Below are 26735 nucleotides of genomic sequence, written 5' to 3' on the forward strand. Positions count from 1 at the left end.
GTTATCCACAAACCCATGTAGGATAGCCCTGGCAAATCCTGCTCTGGCTCTGGAAACGAAATCAAACTTATAATGCTTGGCAAAAGCGTGGAAAGAAGATCATGTAACAGCTTCTAAAATGGATCTAGTATCCAGACCCTTGGAAAAAAAAGCACCAGCAGCGGCCCCTGCCCGGGTAGAATGAGCATGAACAGAAGAGGAAAGCTGCTTGTCATAAAAAGTACAACAAGCATATCATTTCAGAGTCACCCCAGTAGATATTTCTTTTATGGACTACCATAAATTTTAAGAGGCAGTGTTTCACTTGGCCAGTAGGTATTCCCTCTTCTCCAGATACAGGACATAAAATGGTGATGAGGCTCCTGAATTTAAATTAACAATACCGCATCTTTATTATACTTTCCAGGATGCCTTGAAATCAAATAGTCATTGTCCAAAATCATAGGTTTTATCTCTAAAAAAAGAAAAAAAAAATGACTAACAGGATGCATATATTTCACATAGGGTCGAACATGTTAATATCTCTCTCTGCCTCCATCTAACCAGCATGGCAAAGCTAATGCAACCAAAAAGATATATACCTAGTCAAGTCAGTTAACATCAAAATGTCTCACGCACAGCTCGGGGGTACCTAACAAAACAGAGTTCCAAAGAAGTTACTCTGGTTTCTTTAACTTTTGATACAAAATCTAGGTTAGTAGGTGGATGTGATCAAAAAAAAGTGTACAAATTTAGTAACCTTAGCTATTATAATACTTTATTATTTTTCATGCATTGTTTCATTTCAAAGTTCCATTCCTGAGGAAATCTAGAAGTAGCTGAAATTTGTTCCCATGAATAATATTACCGGTAGGTTAGAATGGTAAGCTGTAACTGAGGAAACAACTGCAGCTTAGACAATGAAATGCACATACCTTGCTGTGCACGGACTGTTCTCAGGAAACCTGCATGGCTCTGAACAGATTCTTACAATGAGGATATCAGAGGGAGACTACTAAATGCTTCAGTGTCAAAAGATTTCTTTTTTAGTAAACCATCTACTGATGATATTGTTAGAACAAAGGGGATATCAGTCTTAAAGAAAAATCTAGGCAACTCCTATTCCACATTTTCAAAGGAGCAGGAACAGCACACAAATATAGAGATGGAATTTTCTAGCAGTTTCTTCAACAAAATTAACATAACAGGAAAAAAAAATAATTATAGTTCAAGTTCCAGGTTTACCCCTTTCTCATCTCTGATACTTTGGGAGACAGATTTTAAAGTAATTTTCTGTAATTTAGGAGGTAAACCAAGAAAAATTGGTATTTCAGACAATATAAGGTTCTATATTAACATTTATTCAGGAGCTAGAACACCATCTTGTTCCACGGACACTTCCAAATAAAGTATGTCTTCCAGCTGACTGATCAGTTATGACTCAAAAAAGGCAATATAGGGCATACCCACCCGTCAGAGATGGCAATGTTTTTTTACTGTAGACTGCGCTTACCAAAAGGACAAGATGTCTACACCAGTTGTCAATTTATCAAATGGTTAAGTTTACAAACACAAAGTCTTTAGATGCCATAGCTGTGAAGACTCTTTTCTTTCACAGAGGAGGATTCCAGGGCTGTCATGTAGGCTGCAGGCCTCTACATTCCAGTGAGACCATCTATCAGGAAATACCTCAGATTTCAGTAGAACCATAGCTAGGTTATCTACTGCTTTGCGCAGTTCCTCAAATTGCTCCTCACTTCAACTCAAAGTTGAGGAACAACAACAGAAATGACCATGATCATGCACTGCAGTGATGTGATTCTTAAACAAGGAGTGACTAAACCCTACTAAGTCCAAATGTGCAGGGAAATTATTTGTATTTGGGAATGGAAATTGCTACCTGACTTTCATCTCTCAGCAGTTCATATTCTTGGTTTACAAAATGAGATGGCAGATGCCATAAAAAGAAAAATAACTGTGACCCTGGATAGGTCTGTGCATATTTAAAAAATAATTTACAGATGTGGGGCCTTCCAGAAGTGGACCAGTTTGTTTCACAGCACACGAGTCATAGCAAAATATTTTAAATTCTTTTTCAGTGTTTTCTCCTCTCCATGGACTTGGGCCTTAATGTGCGTCTTCCCTCCATTCCGTCTGATTCAGACACAACAGTGGAAACAAAACAAAGCAATGGTAATTTAATCACAACAGCTGTGTATTGGCTGAAAGAGTCGTTGTGTTTTCCATTACTGGCTCATATCATTCTTTTGGATGATTATTACTTGTATATAATGTCTTACTGAGAGAGCAAGAAGACAGTATATTACATCCTAGTTTGAGAACACTGAATGTGTAAGGCTGGAGGATAAAAGTTTGATTTCTAACAACAGTTCCTTTTTTACCCAAGTATCAATCATTTTAAAAGAATCTAAGTAGGACCTAATATATGGGAAAATCTTACATTCAGAAGCAGAAGAGGCTTTGGATTATATTACATTTCCTATATACTTTGCATTGTCCTGCACCAAAGTTATTGACATATTTGAATCATTTATTTGTTTCAGACTTGGCTTGTTATGTCAGAGTCCATGGCACTCTGTAGGCTTTGTGTGCCAAACTTTCCATAGACAGTATTAGAGCTCTTTCCTATGGAGTTCTTCACCGAGGTTAGGAAGAAGATACAGCTCTCTCTCCCATTTGGGATTTCAACTTTGTTGGAGAAATGTATTTTTCTGCCCTCTGATATAGTATATAGAATTAATTTAATATACCTGTCACAGAAAATACATATTTGTCTGGCTACTATTACCTTGAGCATACGTTCTTTCATAGCTACACACTCTGATATGTTAAACCACCTTTCATAACAAGAGAGTATTGCAGACAAATACATGATTCATGCTAAAAGCTACATTAGCATGCACTCTGAATAATTTTTTTTAAGATTGTAGTCTTTTACACAAAACCGAAATAGAACATCAGAGCATGATGTGTTTTGCGAAGAAGAAATGTGTTAGTAGGCTAACTCTCACATACCATGCCATGCACTTAAAAAAAAAAAATTACCCCATTCCTAAGTCAAAGTACAATTAAAGTTCATGAAATTAGTATTGTTTCACTCTTCAATGGCACTGAATCATGCTAGAATTTAGGTTAAAAAGCCATGGCATATTTATAATGGTTATATTTTGTTTAATAGCTATTCTTTCCTTAAGACTATTTCAGGATTTTTTCTGTATTGAAAATGTATACTATCCAGAAAAAAAAGCAGTCTCCAGGGTTGGGGTGTACATTCTGAAAGCTGGCATTATGGTTTCAGTTACATCTGTAGTAAAAATGTGCTTGGAATATTGATGGACCTGTTTTTGTTTTTGCTTTTTTATTTATTTATTTTTTTACTTTTTTAATTTCTGTGATGTTAGTAGTCCCTTCTGTCACGTTTGGCATCAGTCACAGGAAAGTTTGTCATGTATCAGGAGCTAGGAATTGCACTCAACATTTTTGTCAAATTTCCATAGTTTGTTGATAAATTGAAACAGTTTGTTACCTGCCAAAACAAGGAATTACTTGAGTCTACAAGATATTCACAGTTTACAGAATATCCTGGCCTCTAGCCACCCACGTTCAATATATAATTAGAGTTATATATTTATTTATAAAACTATTCATGAGATGATTTCACTTTTGCTAATGGTCCATTATCACATCATCCCTGGTATAATTGCGTCTGTAGGCTTCTGTAGTTTATACGTAGACGTGTTTCATAACCTTGTTTTCTTATTCCAGTAATCCAGTTTCTGTCTCAATCCAAGCCTTTGTAAAAGACAATCAAGTTGTTCCTCTCTCCGTGACATACCAATACCTCTATGCTGATGTTGAGACTCAAGTAGCAATTGCAGCAGTTATTTTAGCGGGAGTTTATGTTCTCATCATATTTGAGGTAAATTTTGTTTTTTTTCATCTTTGAAACAATATGTTTGTCCTGTAGCTAAATCTCCTAGTGTGCTAAACTGTTATCTGCTTTAAGATTGTTATTATGAATGTATTATTAATGTATCTAATATGAATGTGAAATTAGTAAGAACATTACCAACAACTGATTTCTGTCGGCTGTGTCACAGTGGGTGAACTGCTGTTGATAATTAGGCTTTGGCTGTTTTGCAGTACTCTTAATATTTTAAACTCCTCCATTATAGACTGTTACACATTTGAAGCAGGTTATCAGACTTTTAATAATTTCCTACATGGAAGGATATTGAATAATCTTTGTTTAGAATATAACTAGTTTAAGTATATGGCACTGTGTTGTAGGGTAGCAATTAGTATCTTCAAATTTAATTCCTTTCCTTACAGTGACTCAGACAGCAGCTTCCTGAATGCTTATGAAATCACGCATGGTTAGTGAGATATAAAGACAGCAAATATACAAATACTGCAGTAGATAATAAAGCTTATTTTAAGTATATAAAGTATGCATTTGTGTAGTGGACTAAAAGAAATGTTATCATAGCTGGTCAGTGGAATTTCCTCCACTAAAGCAGATGGAGCTAACTTACCAGTGAGACTTTGCTTATAGGCTCATATAGTCATTTTATCCTTTAAGTAAAGTTGTTGCATATCAGATGCATCCTATTAAGCAAGACCCCTGTAATGTGTATGTTGTCTGAAATATAAATTATTCTTAAGAACACTATCATCAAATGCATGCAGATACTGTTTAATAGTAAAGGAAATTTCTATGAGTAACAATTTTGTTTTCTCTCTCTGTTTATGATTGTAGATTCATTGAAAAAAAATCAGATTTACTATTTTTATTAAATTAACATTAATTAAAAATAGGAATATACTAGGGGCAGAAAAAAAAAAACAGTTGAGTAGTATTAAGTTGCATTTAATTTGTGAACTGGTGTGATTTTTTTAATACTATGAATCGAGTATTGACTATGAAAAATGAGCATATTGATGTGGCAATATGCTCCTGTTTATCCTGCATACTAATGCCATATTAATTAGTTTGTGCTGGTAGCAAAGATCACTTGGGCAGAGTCCTGCCAGTGCCACCCATCTCACCCCATCACATGTTAAATGGAGTGACAGGCTAAACATGTGTATGAGTGCTTTAATTAAACATGTGCATTTTATTTTTATTTGTTTTCCGTGGTAGAGCACTATTCTCCATGGACCTTTTACAGACTCAGCCCAGGTTAAGTGACTTGCTCAGAGTCACACATTTAGGCAATGGGGGCTGAGGGAAATCAAACCTTGCACCACTGAAGCACAAGAAGCACCTCATTAACAGCTCCTTAAATGTCTAAGCCAACTGCTAGACCTCTAAGTCTGGCATGCTACCTATTAACATAGGTGTTAGAGTGCACAGAGGAGATCATCTTTGTCTGAGGGAGTAGTATAACGTCTGAATGCTGGATAACATCACATCTCTTTTTAGAAAATATAGGCAGTGAAAACATTTTATGGTTACAGACTTTGTAGTTCAGCTATACTGATAATTGTTGCTGTAGTTGCAGTGGAGTAAAGAAGTAATTTGTCTGTTTTCTGCTGAAAATGGATGACTTACAAATAAATTATTCCACAGTTTACAGCTTCTCCTGTATGTTCAACCCTTGCATTCTGATAACTGAAGACAATTAACCTGAATGCAAAATAGTTATTACCTTATTCTTAACGACTTCTAAAGTGCACAATATAAATGTGTTACTTGTTCAGTGACTCCGAAAATTAAATGCACTGTAGTTAATTAGTTACTTTTCAGAACTGATTCTACTCATTCAGAAAAAGCTGCAAGCATTTATTGTTTTGTTTTATTAAAGATATGGACTGCGGGTTTTGTATTTAAATGACATTCAGCTCAGCTTTCTTTTGTGACACTAATTATAATATGAAAGAAATATACTGGGGGAAAATGGTTCCTCCTGCAGGGATTCAGCATTAGCGCTGTAATGATTGCCTTTTACAGAGCTTTTTCACAGAAATGATAAATTAGAAAATATAACAGCTGAAGTGAGCAGAGGAGCTGTTGTTTAGATGTCTGACATATACTTGATGTGAGGATATCTCTGATTTTAAGTGTAAATGTGAATAAAATGTAGGCTGATGTTACTTAGAGATTCTGACAGTGTAATATTCGGTTGTCAGGATATGTAAGAGCACATATACTGAATCTTCTTGCATGCATTTTCAAGGATTAGTACTTTGTTCTAGATAAAACATTGTTTTATACTCAGAGATGATGCCCAAATAATGTTTGTGTAAATAAGGAAATAGATGGAATTTCCTGTCTTACCTGCTTTGTCCATTGTCTTACCTTTTTGATAATTAACCGATTTTAATTAACTAGTTATTTCCTTAGTTCTGTCCTCATTTAAGGCAATGCCATACATTTCTTGTGCGTTCTTAGATTCCTTGTTTTTTTTTATCATCCTAGAACATTCTCAGGTATTTAAAACCTTCTTCCAGAAGTAAAATGAAAATTTCATTTTACAGTTCAGTCATTTTCTAATCAGATGTTTTTAACCATTCTAATCAGATCTGATTAAGTGTTTAAGGGTCTTTGGAATCTTGGTAATACATAAGTGTGCATGTAACACAAAGATATATCTAGAAGTAGCAGAGATGAAATTCCCCAAGCATCAATTGTGTGAAGCAGGATATACCAAGGAACAAAATTTGGATAGCTGTTTTTGATAGAACGTCATAGCTGGTGCAGTTGCTAAATTTGTCCCACCTTGATTCCTTTGGTTCAGGACATTTATCCATTAGAGGGGTGTCCTTCCCATAAGGAGAAGCAGAAAAAAAAAAAAAAAAAAAACTTTAAAAGTTGAATTTTTTCACCTGTGTGTTTTGTGTATCACTTTTCCACATTTTGTTGGCAAAGTATCTTGATATTCAAGGTTCCATAAGAGAACCTTCCAAACAGTAATGTTATATGTGTCATTGTTCAGAATTACAAATGGACAGAAAGTTAGCTGTCATTCTTTATGAAACACCAAAAATAATATGGAATGAAATTTAATTTTTTCCTGTGTTTCAAATTGTACTTGCTGATTGTTCATAGGTTGATACTAGGCTATCGACCCTAAGGCCTTTACAAGCCTAGCCATAACAATTCCCTGGATATTTCTTCCCACAAAATTTACTTCCCTGGACCCCTGTCCAGCAGGGCGACTGATGTGATCCCCGGGGTGAATTTCCTATCTCCCATCCAATTGTCAAGGTTCCTTTTGAAGAGCGCCAAGGAGGCGTTCTGCTTGACATTTATGGGCAGTCTATTCCAGTGTATGGGGAGTCTCTGGGTCAGGAACCTATCCCTCCAGCATGTTTTGTTCATTGTGATGACAAGGTTTAGACCCCTGGAGCGTGTGGCTCTGAGGGATTGGGATTTCTTTAAGTGGAGCATGTCCAACAGCTCAGGGTTTGACATGGCATTGTATGTTAAGCAGAGATCGCCTCAGAGTAGACGATATGCCACAGAGTATAGCTGGAGTTTTTTTTAGACTGTCAGTATAGGGCATCTGCTTTAGGCCTGTGATTCTTTTAGTGAGGTATTTCTGCGGCCTTTCCAGCTGTTGCAGATGTCTTGTGAGGTACATACCAAATGTGGCGTTGTACTCTATAATGGGTCTAATGAGGGATGAGTACAGTGGGACAATGACCTCCTTTTTTCTAGATGAAAAGACCTTAGTGATGAGGTGTGCCACATAGAAGGATTTCCTGACTGTTGTGGCGATGTGGTTGTTGAAGGTGAGACCACTGTCCACCTGTGTCCCTAAGTCTCCCATCACACTTTTGGTGTTTAGTGTACTTCCACCTATGTGGTAATTCATGGGTACATGGTTTTTCCCAAAGGGGATAATTATACATTTCTTGGCATTAAGCTTGAGCCCATGGCTCAAGCACCAAGCATCTGTTTCTTTAAGGCCCTTTTGTAGAATATCCACATCATTTGGGGATTCAATAATGGCTCCCAGTTTGCAGTCATCTGCGAACTTTGTTAGCCAGAGTCCCTTCGTGTTGGCCTGTACTTCAGAGAAGTAGATGCCAAACATAAGCGGTCCCAGGACTGAACCCTGAGGTACTCCACCTGTCTGGAGCTGGATTTGGAGTCATCTACTTTTACAGTCTGGGTTCTGTCAGTAAGCCAGTTGGCAACCCATCGAGTGATGTAGGGATTTATGCCCAGCTTAGTCAGTTTATCTATGATTCCAGAGTAGGGGATGGTGTCATAGGTCTTGGTGAGGTCCAGATAAGTTGTGTGTACTGCCTTACCCTCATCCACAGCTCTGGAGACTGATTCGAAGAAGTCAATCAGGTTTAGGAGACAAGATTGGCCCTTCACGAACCCAAACTGGGTGGGGTCCAGTGTTTGAAGGTTGCCAATGTCTTTGTTTATAAGTTCCATGACAATGCGTTCCATGCCCTTGCAGATCAGGCTCGTCAGACTAATGGGAAGGTAGTTCCCAGGATCCAAGGTGGATCCCCTCTTGTGGAGTGGGATAACTGTAGCTGTGTGCCACTCAGTGGGCACGAAGCCTGAGGTGAGGCTATGATTAAACATAACACTTAGGTGAGGTGCCAGTTCATTTTGTAGTTCATGTAGTACACAGCCCGGGATGTCATCTGGTCCCATGGACGCTGTATTCTTAGCTTTGGAGAGTGCGGTTTCTACCTGTGTGGCCGTGATTACCGGAATTTGGCAATCTTTTGGTATTGAGATGGGCCCTTTAGGGGGTGAGAGGGGGGTGAAGTTTGCACTAAATCGATCTGCCAGTATATTGGCAATATCCTTGGGATCAGTATATTTAATGCCATTCTGTTGTAGCTCACAGCATACCTGAGCATTGCCATTTAGATTCTTGACATAACTATAGAATGCCTTGTGGTTGTCTTTACAAAATTAAAATTGCCAAAAATTCCAACTAGGTTTGGAGGATTTTATGAGGGATCTCAGCTTCTTACTGAGGCTGGTAAGGGAGATTTTGCATCCTGGGATTTTCCTCTTTTCTGCAACAGTTTCTTTCTTCTGTTGTATAGTTTGTTTATGGCAGGGGACCACCAGATTGGCTTCCTTTTTTGGAGGATAGCTTCTTGGTTCTATTTGGGATGGCACGATTCATGCACGAGTGGATGTGCTCATACCGTACCTTAGTGTAGGATTCAGCAGTCGAACTTTCAGCTCCTATATGCATGGGTGTCATGAAGTTTGTCACTTCGGACATGAGTAGCATGAAGTTGGCTTTGGAGAAGATTTTTACGGAGGTTTCCTTACTGGGGGGGTGGGGGGTGAGGGTGGGATGTGGATGTCAAGGGTGATTTGCTTATGGTCAGACCTGACCAATGAGGGGGTGACCACTGGTGTGGAGCATCTATCTCCCATGTTGGTAATGATCAGGTCTAGGATATTGGAGCCCCTGGTGGGACAATGGATTAGTTGATCCAAGGCGTTGCAATTTATGAATTCCAAGAACCGCTGGGAAAAGGTGTTGGTACCCGAGTAGTTTTCCCAGTTAATGGCAGGGTAGTTGAAATCATCCAGTATTAGGGTGTTTGGTTGTATCTTAATAGTGTCCAGTATGTTTAGAAAGGTGTAGTGAGAATCTTGGGGCATGGTGGGGGATCTGTAGCAAGCTACAGTTTGGATTGCTGTCTTACCTAGTGTTAGTTGCACCTGGAGAATTTCAGATGCATTGTGTTGGGCAGCTAGCCTGGAGCTGTGAATATCCTTGGTGAATATGGACACTCCTCCACCTTTAGTGTTTCGGTCTTGGTTTGGTGGCCGAAAAGTGTGGTAAGAGTTGTAGCCTGGTATTGCAGTGGGTGCTCTCTGGAGCCTTGAGCCAGGTCTCAGTTACTACACAGATATCAATGTTCTCCATTTTTAGGAGTGCCTCGAGAGAGTGCATTTTGAGGTTTAGACTTCTAGCACTGAGTAGCATTACCTTCAGATTTTGCATGCTTGTATCTGTTATGGTGGTGGCTTTGTCCTTTGAACCTTGCCTAAAAAAGGCACTATAGGAGTGGTGAGAGCTTTAGCCAGTAACCTGAATCCCAGGGGTGACAGGTGCAGACCATCTCTGGCAAAGCATTGTGGTTTGTCGATCATGTCACCCCAGCCAGACAGATACTGGACCCCCTTTGAATGACACCAGAAGCTTAGCCAATTGTTGAAGTCAATCATTTTGTCCTTTTACTGTGCTATAATTCCGGGCGAAGACAGGATGCTACTCAGGGCTAGGGTCATACCTGCCTGGGCCACATGATCAGAGAGCTCTTCCATGTCTCTTTTCATGTAGTCCATTGAGGTACGTCTCAAGTCATTCACTCCAACATGGGCAATGACATAGTCGTATTTGTACTTGTTGTGGAGTGAGTGCATGCGTTATGTGGCATTAGAACAAATTAAAATGGAAAATTGTGAGAAAGAAAGATATAAGCTTATGCTTTTAAGGAAGGAAACTGTGTTTATTTTAAAATATGGTACATTAATGCCTAAGGGCTTGAATACAGAATGTTGTTGGAAAAGTATTATATGAATTGATGTTTGTTACTTTAAAATTTTTTTTTTTATTTCATGATTGTTTAATTGTTTAATTGTTTATCAAATTGGAGATGGGGTTATATATACTGTTTTTTAAATTTGGTATGTTACTCCTTGAAGGCTGATTGTAGCCGAGGCACTAGAGAAATAAACTTGTTCCAGTGGCTTTTGTGGTTTTCGTTTTGTGGTGAAGCAACTGTGTGTTTTTCTGTTCCTGTGTTGCAAGTATTTATCGTTTGTTGATGGCCAGTAACCCAGCTATTAATATTCCACGGATTTTTAGACAGGAAAATGTGAGTTCCTCTCAGCGTACATTGGATGGCTTCTTGAGCTCTAATGCAGAGCGGGACAGAGACCGGCTTGATAGAAATACAGGCAATGAAGCAAATTCTGCTACACCAATTTGGGAACATATTCTGGCAGAGACTAGAAGCAAGCGTTCTAGTAATCCCTTTCTTAATATTGGGAAACGTTCTTTGGATTATCCAGTTGAGGTAAAAACTTTAATTTCCAAGTTAAGTAACTTAATGAATAAGGAAATGGCTATTTATTACAACTACACTAGTTTGCAGAGATACCTAGATCTAGATATTGTGCCCCGTGGATTAAGAGCCATTAAATTTCCTTCTCAGCCTTTTGACTTGATTTTGTCGGAAGATAAAGTTTTTAAACAGAGGTGGGAGAAGGCTGCTCACCTTTGCTCCAGAGAATGGATTAACATTCTAATAGAAAGAGACATTATTAAGCTTGCTGATATCAAAAAAAGATATTGCTAGTGTATGTACTAATTTGATGACTGCATTGGAGAGAGTCCGTTTCGCGTCATGCCTGTGTGATATTCAAGATAGACTTCATGTATATGAAAAGAAACTTCTTGAGCAAAAAATGCATAAAATCCAAAGAGATCTTCGTGATTTTGAAAAAGGAACTGCCTTCTTTAGACCTTCCAATCAACGGTCACGTTCTAAAGTCCACTTCCAGGATGGGGCGGGAACTTTTAGAAATAGATATGTTAGCGAAAACAACATGGAAATGTCTTCCAGAGAGAATGGTAGATGTGATAGTGAAATAGAAGATACTAATAATTTTCCATCTTTACCATCACCAGTTAATGAGCGATATCTCCATGATAATTTTCGCTACCAGGGAGAAAATAGTCGACAGCAAAAAAGAAGCTACCCGGAACGAGAGCAACAAAGAGGGGGACAACAACGGCAATGGCGTGACAATAAAAGGACTAAATGGTATTAATAAATATTGTTGTAGTAGTAATACAGTCAACTTATCCAGTTCTTTTATTAATGACTGTTTTATTAATGTTTTAAATCAGGGGTTGAAGTTTGTACCAACTGTTATACCACAGTTGTATGAATGCAAGATGGAAGTGTATAAATTAGTGAGGAAACTGCATTTATGGTATTATTTTGAACATAATTTCCCTTGTAGTGCTTTGGATGATATGAATCATGATAATACATATAGCACTGATGATTATATGTCGGAGAGGGCTTCATTTGATTCTTATATATCTTGCAATAGTGATTTAAATGCTTATTGTCCAATTTACACTTCTGCCGTGGTCATTAATAGTAAATTTATGCCACCTTTTATGCATGAAGGAATTAAGAAGTTTCATTCTATGATTGAATTTGAACTTGAATTGTTATTTAAAAGTTTTAGTTTAAAGCAAATTGAGTATAATTTGTCTAAACAAGAATGGTTAGCTTTATCTGATTTTTCTAAACAAAAAGAACTTATTGTTAAACCTTCGGATAAAGGTAACAAAATAGTAATAATGCATTATACACAATATTTGAGAATGTGTCTTGAATTATTAGAGGACAAGACAGTGTATCAAATAGTGAATAAAAATGTTATTGAACAAGCTAAGAAAAATTATGCATTATTAATACAGATGGGTTTGAGACTGGGCTATTGGTCTGAGAATGATGTTAAGAAAAAAATAATGTGTGAAGAAATAGGTCCAACTTAATTTTATTGTTTACCCAAAATTCATAAGGATAGTATTAACCCACCTGGCCGACCCATAGTTTCTGCCTGCAAATATTTCTTACATAATTTGGGTGTTATTTTACATGGAGTGTTACTGAAAGAAGCTAAGCAACTGCCTTCCTGTATTAAAAATTCTTTAGATTTTTTAAACAAGATAAAGAAAGTTATATGGAAGAATAACATGTATTGGATAACATTAGATGTAAGAAGTCTTTATACAAGTATTAAACATGTTTTTGGATTAGAAGCATTACTTTGTCAGATGGGTAATAGCCCGTTTACTCATTATATTTTATATTTATTACAATTTTGTTTAGAGAATAATTTTTTTTTATTTTGATAATCAAGTTTATCACCAAATATAGGGTACTGCCATGGGTGCTTCATTTGCACCCATGTATGCCAATACTTTTATGGGTTTGGTAGAAAGAGGGTGTATTTGTAATAAATCTTTTTTTAAGAAATATGTGAAATTTTATTTTAGGTACATAGATGATTTAATTTTTTATGTGAGGGTGGTAGCCATTTGGTATCGAATTTTGTAGAAGAAATTCAGTTAAATAGATTTCAAATATTTTTTGATGGTTTACAAGTTGGACATCAGGTTTCTTTTCTGGATATTAATTTATGTGGAACAGTAGGAAAATATATCAGTACAAGTATTCATAGAAAATTTGAAGTAATAAATGAGTTTTTAATGGGCACCAGTTGCCATCCAAAACATACTATTCAATCTTTGCCCTTTGGTGAATTTCTGAGAATCTCTAGGCTTTGTAATGAAGAACAGGTGTTATGAAAGAACTGGAGGAAACCAGGACGATGTTTAAGAATAGAAAATTTGATGTTAAATTAATTAATAAAGATATTCAAAAAGTATTAAACATTAGATATAATATTAGTCAAAAAGTAAATACTTTTAGAAGTAAAATTAGTAATGATATAAATGTAGATAGTTTATTTGTAGTTTCCATATATAATGTTCTGAGTGATAGTATTAAACAACATATACTACACTTTTGGGAATTTCTTAAGAGTTTTGCTGAACTTGGTGGTTTACTAAATAGGAGATTAATATTTTCATATAAGAGGGGGAGAAACATTAAAGACATGATAGTACATACTAGATTACAAAGACCTGAGATAAGATTAAATCAACAAATTTATGTTAAAGGAATGAAGCCCTGTGGCAGATGCAGTTGATGTTCTTATATAGTAAATTCTTTCTTATATATTAATAACATTCGTTTTATAGTTAATGGAGCCTATGACTGTAGGACAGAAGGGGTTATTTATGCTATTAAATGTAATTGTAATATGTTCTATATTGGACAAACTAAAAGAATTTTTAAAATAAGATTGTTAGAACACTTGAGGGACATTAGAATAAATAAGATGGAGAGCCCTTTGGCTCAGCATTTTAATGAATGTTATGGTGGAAACTCTGTGGGTTTAAAACCTACTATTTTAGAACAAATTAAAATGGAAAATTGTGAGATAGAAAGATATAAGCTTATGCTTTTAAGGAAGGAAACTGTGTTTATTTTAAAATATGGTGCATTAATGCCTAAGGGCTTGAATACAGAATGTCGTTGGAAAAGTATTATATGAATTGATGTTTGTTACTTTAAAAAAAATGTTTTTAATTTCATGATTCTTTAATTGTTTAATTGTTTATCAAATTGGAGCTGGGGTTATATATACTGTTTTTTAAATCTGGTATGTTACTCCTTGAAGGCTGATTGTAGCCGAGGCGCTAGAGAAATAAACTTGTTCCAGTGGCTTTTGTGGTTTTCGTTTTGTGGTGAAGCAACTGTGTGTTTTTCTGTTCCTGTGTTTCAAGTAGATACTGGATCCCCTTTGAATGACCCAGAAACTTAGCCAATTGTTGAAGTCAATCATTTTGTCCTTTTACTGTGGTATCATTCTGGGCGAAGACAGGATGCTACTCAGGGCTAGGGTCATACGTGCCTGGGCCACATGATCCAAGAGCACTTCCATGTCTCTTTTCATGTAGTCCATTGAGGTACATCTCAAGTCATTCACTCCAACATGGGCAATGACAGAGTCGTATTTGTACTTGTTGTGGAGTGACTTGAGTGCGTGCGTTATGTGGAGGATCCTGGCACCCGACAGGCAACTGACTATAATTTTCTCTTTGTTCAGCCTGGTGAGTGGGACATCAATGTGCCTGACTACAGAGCCACCTATGACTAAAGTGTTGAGTACATTGTCTTGCCTTAGGGGCTGTTGTTGGGTGGCACACTGGTGTTGTGAGCTATGTGTCACTTTGGTTGTGACTGGTGTTTGTTTGCGTTTCATCTTCAGAGGTCCTTGTTGCTTGGGCAGGTTAATGTTAAGGGCCTCCATGTATGTGGGTTTAGTGTTGCTATATGTGGGTGTTGATGGTGTGGGTTTTGAAGGGCTATGTATTGCTTGAGGTGTAGTGCAGATGTTAACCTTCTCCTTTTCACTGTCTAGTACAATCTTGGCTGGAGAGAGCTTTGCTTCCAGTTTGGCTATGTAAGTGCATATTTCGCAAGTTGTAGTGTTGGGTGGTTGGAGGAGAGGGTTGTCTGTGTACATGAGGCAGTTGCTGCATTGTCCCAGTATGCCCAGATTCACCAGGTGGACAGGAGACATCACCGGAAGCTGACCCTTGGACATGTCTGGTTAGGTGCTTTTTTGTAAAGTACAAGAGCTGTTTTCCCTTCGCTTTGCAAGGTACTTTGCAATTATAGGCCGTTTAGTACCTACAATGAATTTCTCCAAGGAGAGTTGAGTGCTTGTATCAGTTTAAGGCTTCCTAGTGCTTTCCAGCAGGTTCTAGAGCAAGTGCTAGTCACAGAGATTCAGAGTTTAGTGCTACTACTGAGAAACCAGCTAGTTCTAAGGGAGAATTTGAAGAGCAGACTTTCTGGCACCTGGAATAGTTTAATCGTAGCCCGGTGGTGCTGCATGATGCGAAACATGTGCAAACACGTGTCTTTTTAAGCCAGAAAGTTGAAAGGGATAGAAATCAGCTCAAAATGGCTAAAATTACAATTTCAGAGCTGGAAACCACTCATCTAGTGTCAGACAGGCAGTACAATGCTCACCACTATAACCATTTATCAGCAGGCAGATAATACAGGTACAATAGAAAGTGAATGATTCTAGCAGACTATATTATTTCAGTATGAGAGACATTTAATTTATTCCAACTATAATGGAGGTCCACTTTGCAATTATTGCTGCTTTAACTTGCTTATTTATTCTATATTTGTTGACCGTGGAAGTCCGGCTCGGTACAAAGGCCCTTTTTTAGCAGAGGCCCAGGGAGAAAAGTTCCAGTATATGCAGTGCAATCAAAATTGTTTAAGTTATTAGAACAGTTCAGAGATAACAGCTGTATCATTTGTTTATGGCATCACTTCTTTCCCAAGAGAGAAGAAAATGTTAGGAGAATATGGCTAATTTTTACATTTCAAGTATGCTGGGTACCTTTGTTTCAAGCATGAAGTCTGGGACTGCAGTAAATTGCAGGAGCTAAATTTGTGCCCTGGGATAATTGGTTATTAGACCTGGAGCTTCAGTATTTTAAGTTTTGGGAAACATTTTGGTATGTTTACTATGTGCACAGAAACATCTTTGAAAGCTTTACCAACCAACAGAGCTCCACACTGGAACCCAGCTTTCTTTGCAGCTTTGCATTTTGCTGAGGAGAGTTGCCATTTATTCATTTTACTGAGCTGTATTTGTTGCATTTTCATTCTGCATATTCTGCCTAGGTTAACATGAAATTTTCCTGGTGAATACAATGGTTTTGTAGCATTTGAAATGGGTCTATTTTGTCATCTTTGATCTGGATTGTAACAGAGGTCCTGACACTAGATGTTTAGCCTATGGCAATTTTGGAAAGGCACATGCTTGCAGAAATCAATGCAGGTGACTGCTTGGAAGCTATTGAATTTGCTTCATCTTATCAGAGGAAATAATTTCTATTTGGAGGACGTCTGTATGAATGAAAAAGCCTTGTTTGGTCAAGGTATTAAATCCAGTGTCATTTTTTTCGGTCAAGGTATTAGTCCAGTGTCATTTTTTTTTTCTACGTATGTAATCCCATGTCTATTTTTGCAGATGGGATGCTGGGCTAGTTTCATATAAAGAGCTGATACTGTAAATTTACAACAGACCAGCTAACTCACAGACTATGCAAGTTTTAATACTAAAAAGTAGTAAATAAATTTATTTACATTTGTTGACCTGGAATGCCTGACTGGCTTTAATGGAGCCTTGGGAGGAAAGCTCCAGAAATATTGTAATACATAAACTCCGTACATATTAGAAACGTCACTGAGACATAATGGGATAGCATATAGTACCACTCAAAGCAATGTGAACTGAGAAAATAATATACCTCATCTGTACAAAATAAATAATAACTTGATAAAGTAATGGTTTTAGCGACAATTGGATAACCTAGGAATAGATCTAAGCAATGGCGTGACATGACAGCACCTGAGAAAAAGCTGCTACAGCATGTAGCTATGACCAATGAAACAGTCAGTAAACTACATACAAACAAAACCTGTATGGTATCCCAGTAATTTTTCAAAAAGTTAATTGCAGCAAGTATGGTTGAAACACCTGTCTAGTATGCATGTTGCAGCGATATACAGGGATGTATAAAATAACTTTTTCATAGAGAACACATATTAACACGACCAGCGAATTGGTATATAAACTTCGGACGTCTATAGAAAGGTAACAAATAAGCATTAGAACATTCGGACTGTAAAATAATTAAATCAATATCACTAAAAACAAAGTATTGCAAGTAAGTTCTCTGCTGATACACAAATAATAATCGTTCATGGAACACAGTTTTTCAGTAAGAAGTGACAAGTATTAAGTCATTCCTTAATGACATTTCTATTGTGCTTGTAGATGTTTTTGTAAACATTTTTGTAAATTTGACATTCACATACCCATGACCATAAAAAAGTCCACAAAAAACTAGGATCCTTTTACAGAAATAAGTAACTCCTCACCAAAGCAGCTAGGATTTCAGTTGCAAATTCGCACTCTCCACTCTACTTTATGCCTCTCCGTTATATACCAACCTAAGGCGATGCGATCTAAATAAACTCAAGATCTGCTACAACAAAATCGCCAAATTCGCCACCGGGGCATCCTACCACAGTCACCACTGTCTCTCACTTACTGAACTAGGCTGGCTAGAACTCCCTCACCTCCTTCAATGGTATCAACTCGCACTCGCCCACAAACTAGTAAACCATCCTCTAAAGGTCCCATCCCTCCAGTATCTACTCCAACCCTATCTCACCACCAGACCACTACGATCCAGCAACAAAAATCAATTACAGGTTACTAGAGCCAATAACACTGCTGGAGAAGCACTATTCTCCAGCGCTATAGCCAAATTATGGAACCCCCCCCACAATAACCTCTGTACCATCATGCAGCCACTTCAAAGCTTTACTTAAAGCACACCTAAAAACATGCTGGCTATGCCCTTGTAACTCTCCCCTCTAACTTCTCCCACTCCATCTACCCTCTGCCTCTCTTCCATCCCACAAACTATCTTTGATTACAACAAGCTGATACTTCCATGCCTATCTACTTATTATACGGTAGTAACTTCTTATTGTAACAATTGTTAGTATCTGCTATGACTTTGTGGATGGAACAGATGCTAGTTATCTACTGAATGTACTATGTTCTTCATCTGTAACTATGTTTGTAATATTTTAATTGCTAGGATTCTTCATCTGTAACTATGTCTGTAATATTTTAATTTGTGGAGCTATTCACCCTGGGCCTCCACTGAAAATGGACCTGCATCCAGTCGGACATTCCCAGTCAACAAATGTAAATAAATAAATATCTTAAAGGCTTTTTTAAGGATGCATCTTAAAGCATGAGGTACCTTGTTCCAGATGTTGGCAACCTGTATTGGACAGAAAAAACTTCAATACTTATTCCTTGTTTTGGGGATTTGTACTATTTGTTGTGTAGAAGTTCTAAATATTGTAGAGTATGACAGTGTGCTGGACAGCAGAGTGCACGTAATAGTGGACAGGAATTTATGAGCAAATGTTAACTCATTTAAGAGGATTTGTTGATTAAACTCTGAGGTTACAAAGGGATAAGCAGAGATGTGCCCTTCAGTGATATCCTGCAACAAATCTGGCTATCCTGTTGTAAACCAGTTTGAGCTTGTAGAGTAGCAGTAAGTGTTGGTCAGTAACACTATGCACAGATAGAACTGAAAGAGCACCAACTGGTCAGATGAAATGCTTTCTATTACTGTTGGAATCTCACACGTAGCTATACTAGAGACACATTTTTGGCTGTCTTTGTGAATTACATGGTCTACTATTCTAAAGAAACAAAATCGATGCAATATTCCATTTATAGAATTAAAAATAAATTCTCTTTCCCAGATAGTCATGAACAAATTGGCAAAGTTCAGGGCCATAGCTGCCCCCATAGCCACACCTTTATTTTGTTTAAAAATCTATTTCCAAAGCAAAAAATTGTAAGACAATATTACATCTAAAAGTTCAGCCAACAGACTAATCTCCTCACCATTAAAATCAAGACAAACCCTGAGCACTCCTGTAACCCTCTCAATTCCTTCTTCATTGGGAATTAGTGTACAATGAACATACATCAGCAGTTACTAACCGCGTATTATCTCTCAGGGAAACATTCTTCACACTTTCTTTAAAATCAAACACATCCTTAATATATGATTCCACTGAAATCACTGCTTTTTGCAAGCATCTATTTACATAGATAGCCATGGACTCAGTTTTACTACCACCATTGGTCACTATAGGCCTAAAATTTGGTGAATCCAAGTTCTTATGTATTTTGGGAAGGCCAAAAAACCTTCCCACCTTGGGTGTACTCACACAAAAGTAACCAGCCAACTCATTGCTGATTCTTCCTTCAACTAACTATTCTTCAATCAGTGAGTTATAAAATTAAAACTTTTATCTATATCAATCCAATTCACTTCTGCATAAAAATCAGCATCAGACAATAACTCAGATGCTATTTTTATAGTCCATGACCACCACTGCATTACCTTTGTCAGCCTTAGTGATATAAATATCTTTTTCATCCACTAACAACCGCAAAGCATCCTTCCCAGGCTTAGTCATATTATAAATACAATTTTGTTGTGTTTATTCAATAATTCCCTGACTTTTTTTTCACATGTAAGCAAGAATGCTTCTAACTCTGGCCTTAAGGGGGGATTAAAGACACTTGTTTTTTTAAAACAATGTTGTTTACATGCCCTGCATTGAAAAAGACATTTCAGATTAATTGTTCGTACAAAACCCCTTAAAGCATTTATCACAGACACAATGTTTGCCCTTGAAGATGGCACAAAATTAAGTCCTTTACTGAGAACATTTATTTGTTCTATATTTAGTACCACTGCAGACAAATTCACTATTTTAAAATTAAAATTTACAGTACCTTTGGTTAATGATTGTCCCATTTCCAGTGGCGCTGCTGGTAACTCTCTCCAGCTCCTTTCTGCACATTCCATGCTCTTGTTCCTTGCTGGCAGTGACACTGTTCATTCCTGTTCATATAAAAGTTCCCTTTGAAATTTTTGTTGCTGCTGTTGAACTTCTTTTGCCCTTTGTTGTGAAAACATTTCTTTTTCTGACCATAACCTTGTTGATTCTATCCCAATGACTACTTTTTGGACTCCCAAGCTTGTTGTTTGCCGGCCACCTACGCCCAGCTCCTTGTTCCTGTTCCTCCTTCTTGGTAAACATCCACACACTGAAAAACCTGTTTGCTGGTTCCTTCCTGCAAACAATTCATAACTTCGCCTACTATGCCCTCTGCTGGTAGAACTTTCTTTGTTCTAGTTCTTTTTGCTGCTCTGGTGGAGCAAAAATCTGGACAGTCTGCAAAAATCTTGTTCTAATACTGTGGAACTTTAACTTAAGTGTCACTTGGCTTTTGCATTTGCGAAGTTATGTTTATATATCGTGAACTCAGCACAGTAGAGCTTACAAATGAAGTTTCTGTTTGAGGCTATATATTTATTACATTGGATATTCAGTACGTTTGAAGTTACTGCCAAAGTTTTATTATCTGTGGTGCAACGCTCTTCTGTTTTTCACATTTGTTGCTGTTTTGTTGAGCGTTCTCTAGCGGAAGTCACTTGGAAAATCTGAACAGTTGAGAGGTATCACACAAGAAGCACTCTGCCATCTGGAAAACGAGGATACGTGTAGCGTTTTAATGTATTCGTAAATTACTGGAAAGTATCTTCAAAACACTGTAGGTGTCTCAGTTTACCGGGAGTTAAACCAGACTGATTTAGTGGAGTGTATTGTATTAGCTAGTGATTAAAATAGTTGTCAGTGATGACCAAGACAATGGTTAGTGTGTGTCTCACTGTGTCTAGAAGTAATAAAGTAATAAAAATTAACAACTAGGGCTTCTATGCAGTTGAAAGCATTTGGAACCAGCTGAGCTGATGAATTAATCTGTTTTCTTTTTTGTACATGTAGATTCATCTTCTTTGGAAAAGTTATTTTTTCTTAGGCAGGAAATCCCGGGTCCCCCCAAAAAAAGGCCACGTGTCTAGTGGGACTAACCTGGTCAATGAAGTCTGTATAAATAAAAATAAAAAATAAGTAAAGTAGGTAAAAGCTGGATACGTGTGTCAGCCTTTCTGAGGAATATTTGGGATCAAAAATGCTGAAGGATATTATGAGTGCATGGAGAAAATATGAGATGTTCATAGCGGGGATGGAAAAAATTAGGCTGTAAGTAATTGAGAGTCTGCATCATGTCAGTAAGTAAGGTAACTGACAGTGTAAATGCACTAAATGGCCATTACTGTGCTATTCTGCATTCCTTATTACATTTGGTGGTATGGAATCTACATTCATTGCCATCAAGGGTGTAGCCAGGCATACTCTTTGTACTCCACAGAGTACATATTTTTCTTTGTATCAATCATTGTACATTGTAGCTTTTTCAGACTATATAATGTCTAGAACTGTGTAAAGTAATGGCTTAAGTACATAACTTGCTTACAAAGACTATTGTTAAACTAAAAACAATATCTTTAGTAATTTTAGAGTGAATCACTGAAAACGATGTGTACATTTATTAATTGCTGGGGGGAGGCAACATTTTCAAAGATGTGTCCCATTTTTTAAATGCCAGGAGGGAGCAGTAATAAGAGTTTGTGATTACAAAATGGAATTTTCTGGCTACACCCCTGTGTGTAGTGATTTTCATTTTGGGATCATTTAGTATTTTTCTTGCTATCTGTCCTGTGTATACAAATCTTGCCAGTTTTAAGTTCAATGTGTTTGCATGGTCATCATCTCATGTTCCATACCCACCTACAACTGCACAGACTGAGCTTAATATTCTGTGACATTAAGTACAGCATGCAGCAACAAAGATAGCCATGGCAACTGAAGCAAGCATATCTGTTACTCCAGTGCTAAAGTGTGTTCCTGGTAAATATGTTGTTATATAGTACTGATGGTGAATCCTTGTCGATTTTTAATCTTTCTTAGTTTCAGAATAGCTTTCTTTTCACTATAGAAGTTGTTTTGCAGGGAGTAGTGAAGACTGCTGATCAACATATGGTGATGCATGAGACCCCTGCTTTTAGGGTTATGAAATAATGTCAGGAGAATATATGCATGAAATATGCCTGAGATACAAAAAAAAAAAAAAAAAACTCATAAGTAACTCTTTTAGTTTAAAAAAATCAGACATGTTTGCCACTGAATACTGTTCTATAAGATTGATTTGACTTCCCTGTGGGAATGCACTACAAACGTGTTTGCTTTCCAGACAGTGATTATTGCTAAGTGTTCACTATGATTAACAAATCATATCCTGTTGCTTTTTAATTTGCTACTCAAATCTTAATATTACAGTGACTACCTTCAGCAGATGCTATCCAGTCTTCATTTTAGCAGACACATCTTTCAAGTACATCATGGAAGCTCTTGTAAATGTTCCCCAGTTACGAGTTCTGGCTGATTCCAGAGCTCAAAGGAAGTAATGTGTAGAGAAATGTGTGTGTTTCTCAGCAGTACTAGTTTAGGTCTATATATACATGACATCTGTTTAGAACAGAACTCTGAATATAATATATCTCCAGTACACTGCAGTGAATACATTGTGGATATGCCTTTTTAAATGATATATTTGTTCAGTCTTTCTCTTACAAAGTATAAAACCTTAAGGCATATCATGAGTGTTAGCCTGGCTGTGAGGCATAGAATGACAAAAGCTGAGTATGACTTAGACACCCAAGTCTGAATAGTGGCACAGGCACTGGAAATGCCAGCCTGGGGAAGGTAGGAGTGGACTGCCATTGCTGGTTCATCTACCCCGGGTGGAGCAAAACAGTTGGCCAGTGACTGTTTCACTGCCTGCATGCAGAGGCTTGCAGGCAGCCAAGTTATAGTCATATGCAGGGACATGTGCTTGGTGATGGCGGTCCTCATTAGCATGTGAGTACAAGTGTTAGAGAGGTAAGACATTGTAGGCCCTTGCTGTGATTCAGGTGCTCATATTAGGCACCGGGGAGGGCAGGAGGGAAGGTATAGGGCCTTAATTATTAAAACCTTCCTTGCTTGAATCACTAAATGTGAGTGAGGAGGCAAACACCACCATGGCTTGCTGGATGACACCCTCTTCCAGTCGATGCTTGCTTCCCTGCTGGTGGCTTCCTCAGTGGTGGGGGGATGACTAGGCTTAAGAGCAGTGGGAAGGAGACTGATGGTCAGCAGCAAAATTGTCTAGTGGTTATCAAAGAGGACTAAAGAGCACTGACTTGTTACTGAGCTACTTACTGTGCCCATGGTACAGGGTTTGATTCCTTCCACCTTCACTTGCCTACTGTGTGATTCTGAGCTAATCACTTAACTAGACAGTTTCCTTGTGGGCTTATCTGGTATAAAAAAAAGTAGGAAAATGGGCCAGGAAGGGGGGTGGGTAAATATCACTGGTGCTTTCAACAGGCTGATAGAACAGTTTTGTACCTGTTTAACTTGCATGGCTATAATTTCATTTATTGTTTCTGTATGTTGGCATCTTAAAACTTGATAAGAGACAGTACTACTTTCATTTGATTTAGCTTTATTTTTATTAACCAGTGTAAAGTTTAAGTCTGATTTGGCTGTTTTAGTGTAATAATATCTTAAGCGAGATAATTATTAAATTTAGGCATTTTATAAAATGTGAAGAGGTGAACCATTTGCCAGGACTGTTACCAGGCAGTGTATAAAGAAAGCATGTGTTTCAAGCGGCACTCATTAAGTTTGCTTCTTGTTATGTGAGAAGCTTGTTTTCTACAGTATCAACAATAAAATACTCCTCCCTGGAGCTGTGAGAAAACCAAAGGCAGATGCCAAAGGGTTGGTTTCTTGACTGCTTCTCTCAGTATAAGTGATCAAAACTGCCTCACAGTCAGACGCTGATCAGTGTAGATGACACTTACACACCCCTGAAAACTGCCTATTATTTGGAAAACTTTCCTGTTTTTAAGAAGCCTGAACATTTTGACTGTTCCTGCACTGCATCATGTTAAATCTTGATTAACCTTTTCTTTGTTCTAGCGTTGAAGTCGATTAGTTGTATGTATATTGAGAATGACTGGTCAGCTGCTTTAAAATTCTTTCTTTGGATATACCTTTGCCCTGTATGGCTGTTGCTTCTTTCCCAGGCGTTACTTGAATTTGACTGCTGAGGAGGAGCATTAAAGCCCTTGTTGTAATGTCCTACACTGTCTCTGATGATTATTTTTACATTGCTGTTGACAACATCACTGTAAATGTTTTGGGTCACTGCCTAGTATTTGTGACTCTAACGAATATATTACTGCTGGTTTTCTGGCGATGGTCATTGTTTTTTGCTTTACTTTTAAACCTTACTTGCTGATCGCTGTGCCTGCCTTTCAACTGTTGGTGGCACATCCTCAAATTATGGCATCTTTACTCACAGAAAAGAGGCTATGAAATGTAATGATCTGATATTAAATATGTCCATTTGCAGTAACTCTGTAAGAGTGATACTGCTGGCATCACTACTGCTCAGAAAGTAAAACTTTTTCCCAGGCTGCAAACTGCACTCCCCTATCCAACAGCACCCTACTCGGTGCTGCTACTCGCCAGTTCCCTCCTGGCATTAAAGTTGCAGTGCAAGGGAAAGTGGCCTCAGCTTTCCCTGCATTAATTGTCATTTCGCCAACTTTTGGGGAAAGAGTGAATACGCTTTATTTTATTTTTAAATCTGTGGGGTTTTGCCAGGTACTCTGGTTTTCTTCCTCATCCAAAAGATTTGCAGTAAATGAGTTGACATTCCTCAAATTGCCTTTAGGTGTGTCTGTGTGTGTGTGTGTCTTGCATAGGGCTGGTGACTCATTCAGGATTACTTCCTTTTCCCTGCCCCCTACAAGTACCAAGGTATGCTCCTGCAACTCTCTGATGCTGATTTTGAATACAAGGATAACTGGTGAATGAATGAATGATTAGCTGTATTCCCCTTCTTGCACTTTTTTCCTGTTTATCCCTCTTCATTTTTTCGGCCTAGGTTCTTTCAAAGTCATTACTACAACTTCTTTTGCTACAAAGTATGTCTGTGGCAAGAAAATGCCAGTTGCTGACTGGCACACAAAATTATATTGCCTGGGATTTGAGCCAGAATTCCCAGACGTGCAAGGACTGTATGTGTTTTAACAAGACCCCTGAAATGCATCGAGAGAAAGCACTTTAGAATTATTTTATATCTCATAAGTTGTCTGTCTTAAAAAGTAATCCCTGTGATGCTTCTTCCCATATTATACTAACTTTCTTTCCTTCTTTCTCTCCGAAACCAATAGAGAACAGATATATGCATACACTACAGAAGCATAGACATTGTATATTTAATCATTTGGAATGCCTTCTAAAATCCTGGCAGCATTTGGACTGCTTCTTACCATAATACAACATCTTATTGTCACTCTTCTTGTGTACATTAAGAAGACGATGAGGCTTGGGTGTTCGTTTAAGTAGTTTATTGCATACAAACGCATTAGGATAGCTAGCAGGAACATTAAACTTAAACTATCTAACTGACTACACACATGCAAGCTCTCACTCTGGCTGCTCACTCAAAATGGCACCCATGCTTGCACGTGCTCAGTACTTAAATGCACATGCCCACTGACTGGAATGCTTCTTAAAGGTATATCACACACTCTGATCTGCATTTATCAGAAGCAATTTGCTGAAAAAGGCTAGTTTCTGACAAACGTGCTGCTGCTTTCTTTGATATTCTTTGCCTAGATTAATCGATGACACCATGGAGTCATTCATACCTCTCAACTGTCCCGATTTTCACAGAATGTCCAGATTTTTTGCCTTGTTTTGCTCTATTTCTCATAAAATCTGTTGTTTTCTGGATTTTTTTGTGGCAAATCAGTTGGGACTGAATTCACTAAACAATGACAGGCATTTGAGTTTTAGGCTTCATATCCTTCAGAAAATTCATGGTAACACATGACCTTTAATTCTAGCAACTTTCTAAGTTTCTAAGAGTAATATTACATTTGTCCCTGTTTTGGTGGCTTTGTCCCCCATTATTTTTGGCTTTGTCCAGATTTTTTATGCTACGAAGTTGAACTCTATGTGGAGTATCATTGGGAGGCTAAACTAAAACGTCCATCTTTAACTGCGTTTAAACTTTCCACACCACTTGGGGAGACACTGTATGTTGAAACAGAACTATTCCTCCTACTTTTACCTTTACATTTCCTCTATTAGATTATGGTTCGGCTGCTGCAGCAGTTAAAGGGCTTGAGACATAAATGCTTTCTCAAATCAAACTCCTGTCCTTCCTAGCAGCACAACTACATTCATCAGCCCTTCTTTCTTCAAACATTCATTCAACCTTTTCCAGATGCTGGTTCTAAAGTAATTGACTTAGCAGGTGTCAGTAACGGTAAATGCTCTTGTAGCATCTTTCATCTTTTACCCACATATGTCACTCTCACTAGTGTCATAGCTATCATCGTCAGTCCATTAATGGTAGAGGGTGTTTTTTTAGTACAGTGGTTTCAGTTTATTAGTTTAGTTTTTATTGTATTAATTTACAGTATTAGATTTAGATTATTCAGATGGATATTTATTTTTAT

The 26735-nt window shown here is 37.6% G+C and overlaps 1 protein-coding gene across 1 annotated transcript in view; it reads left to right on the top strand.

Moving 5' to 3' along the window:
* The window catches only part of OCA2 (OCA2 melanosomal transmembrane protein), a 1553018-nt gene that overhangs the window by 159631 nt on the left and 1366652 nt on the right, over nucleotides 1-26735 (top strand). The window contains exon 6 of the mRNA XM_044071808.1: nucleotides 3766-3919. Within this exon, the coding sequence (XP_043927743.1) occupies nucleotides 3766-3919 (154 nt within the window). The remainder of the gene's footprint in view (nucleotides 1-3765; nucleotides 3920-26735) is intronic.

The sequence above is a fragment of the Protopterus annectens genome, chromosome 5.part0, assembly GCF_019279795.1.
Source record: "Protopterus annectens isolate FY-2018-M chromosome 5.part0, PAN1.0, whole genome shotgun sequence".
Lineage (NCBI taxonomy): Eukaryota > Metazoa > Chordata > Ceratodontiformes > Protopteridae > Protopterus > Protopterus annectens.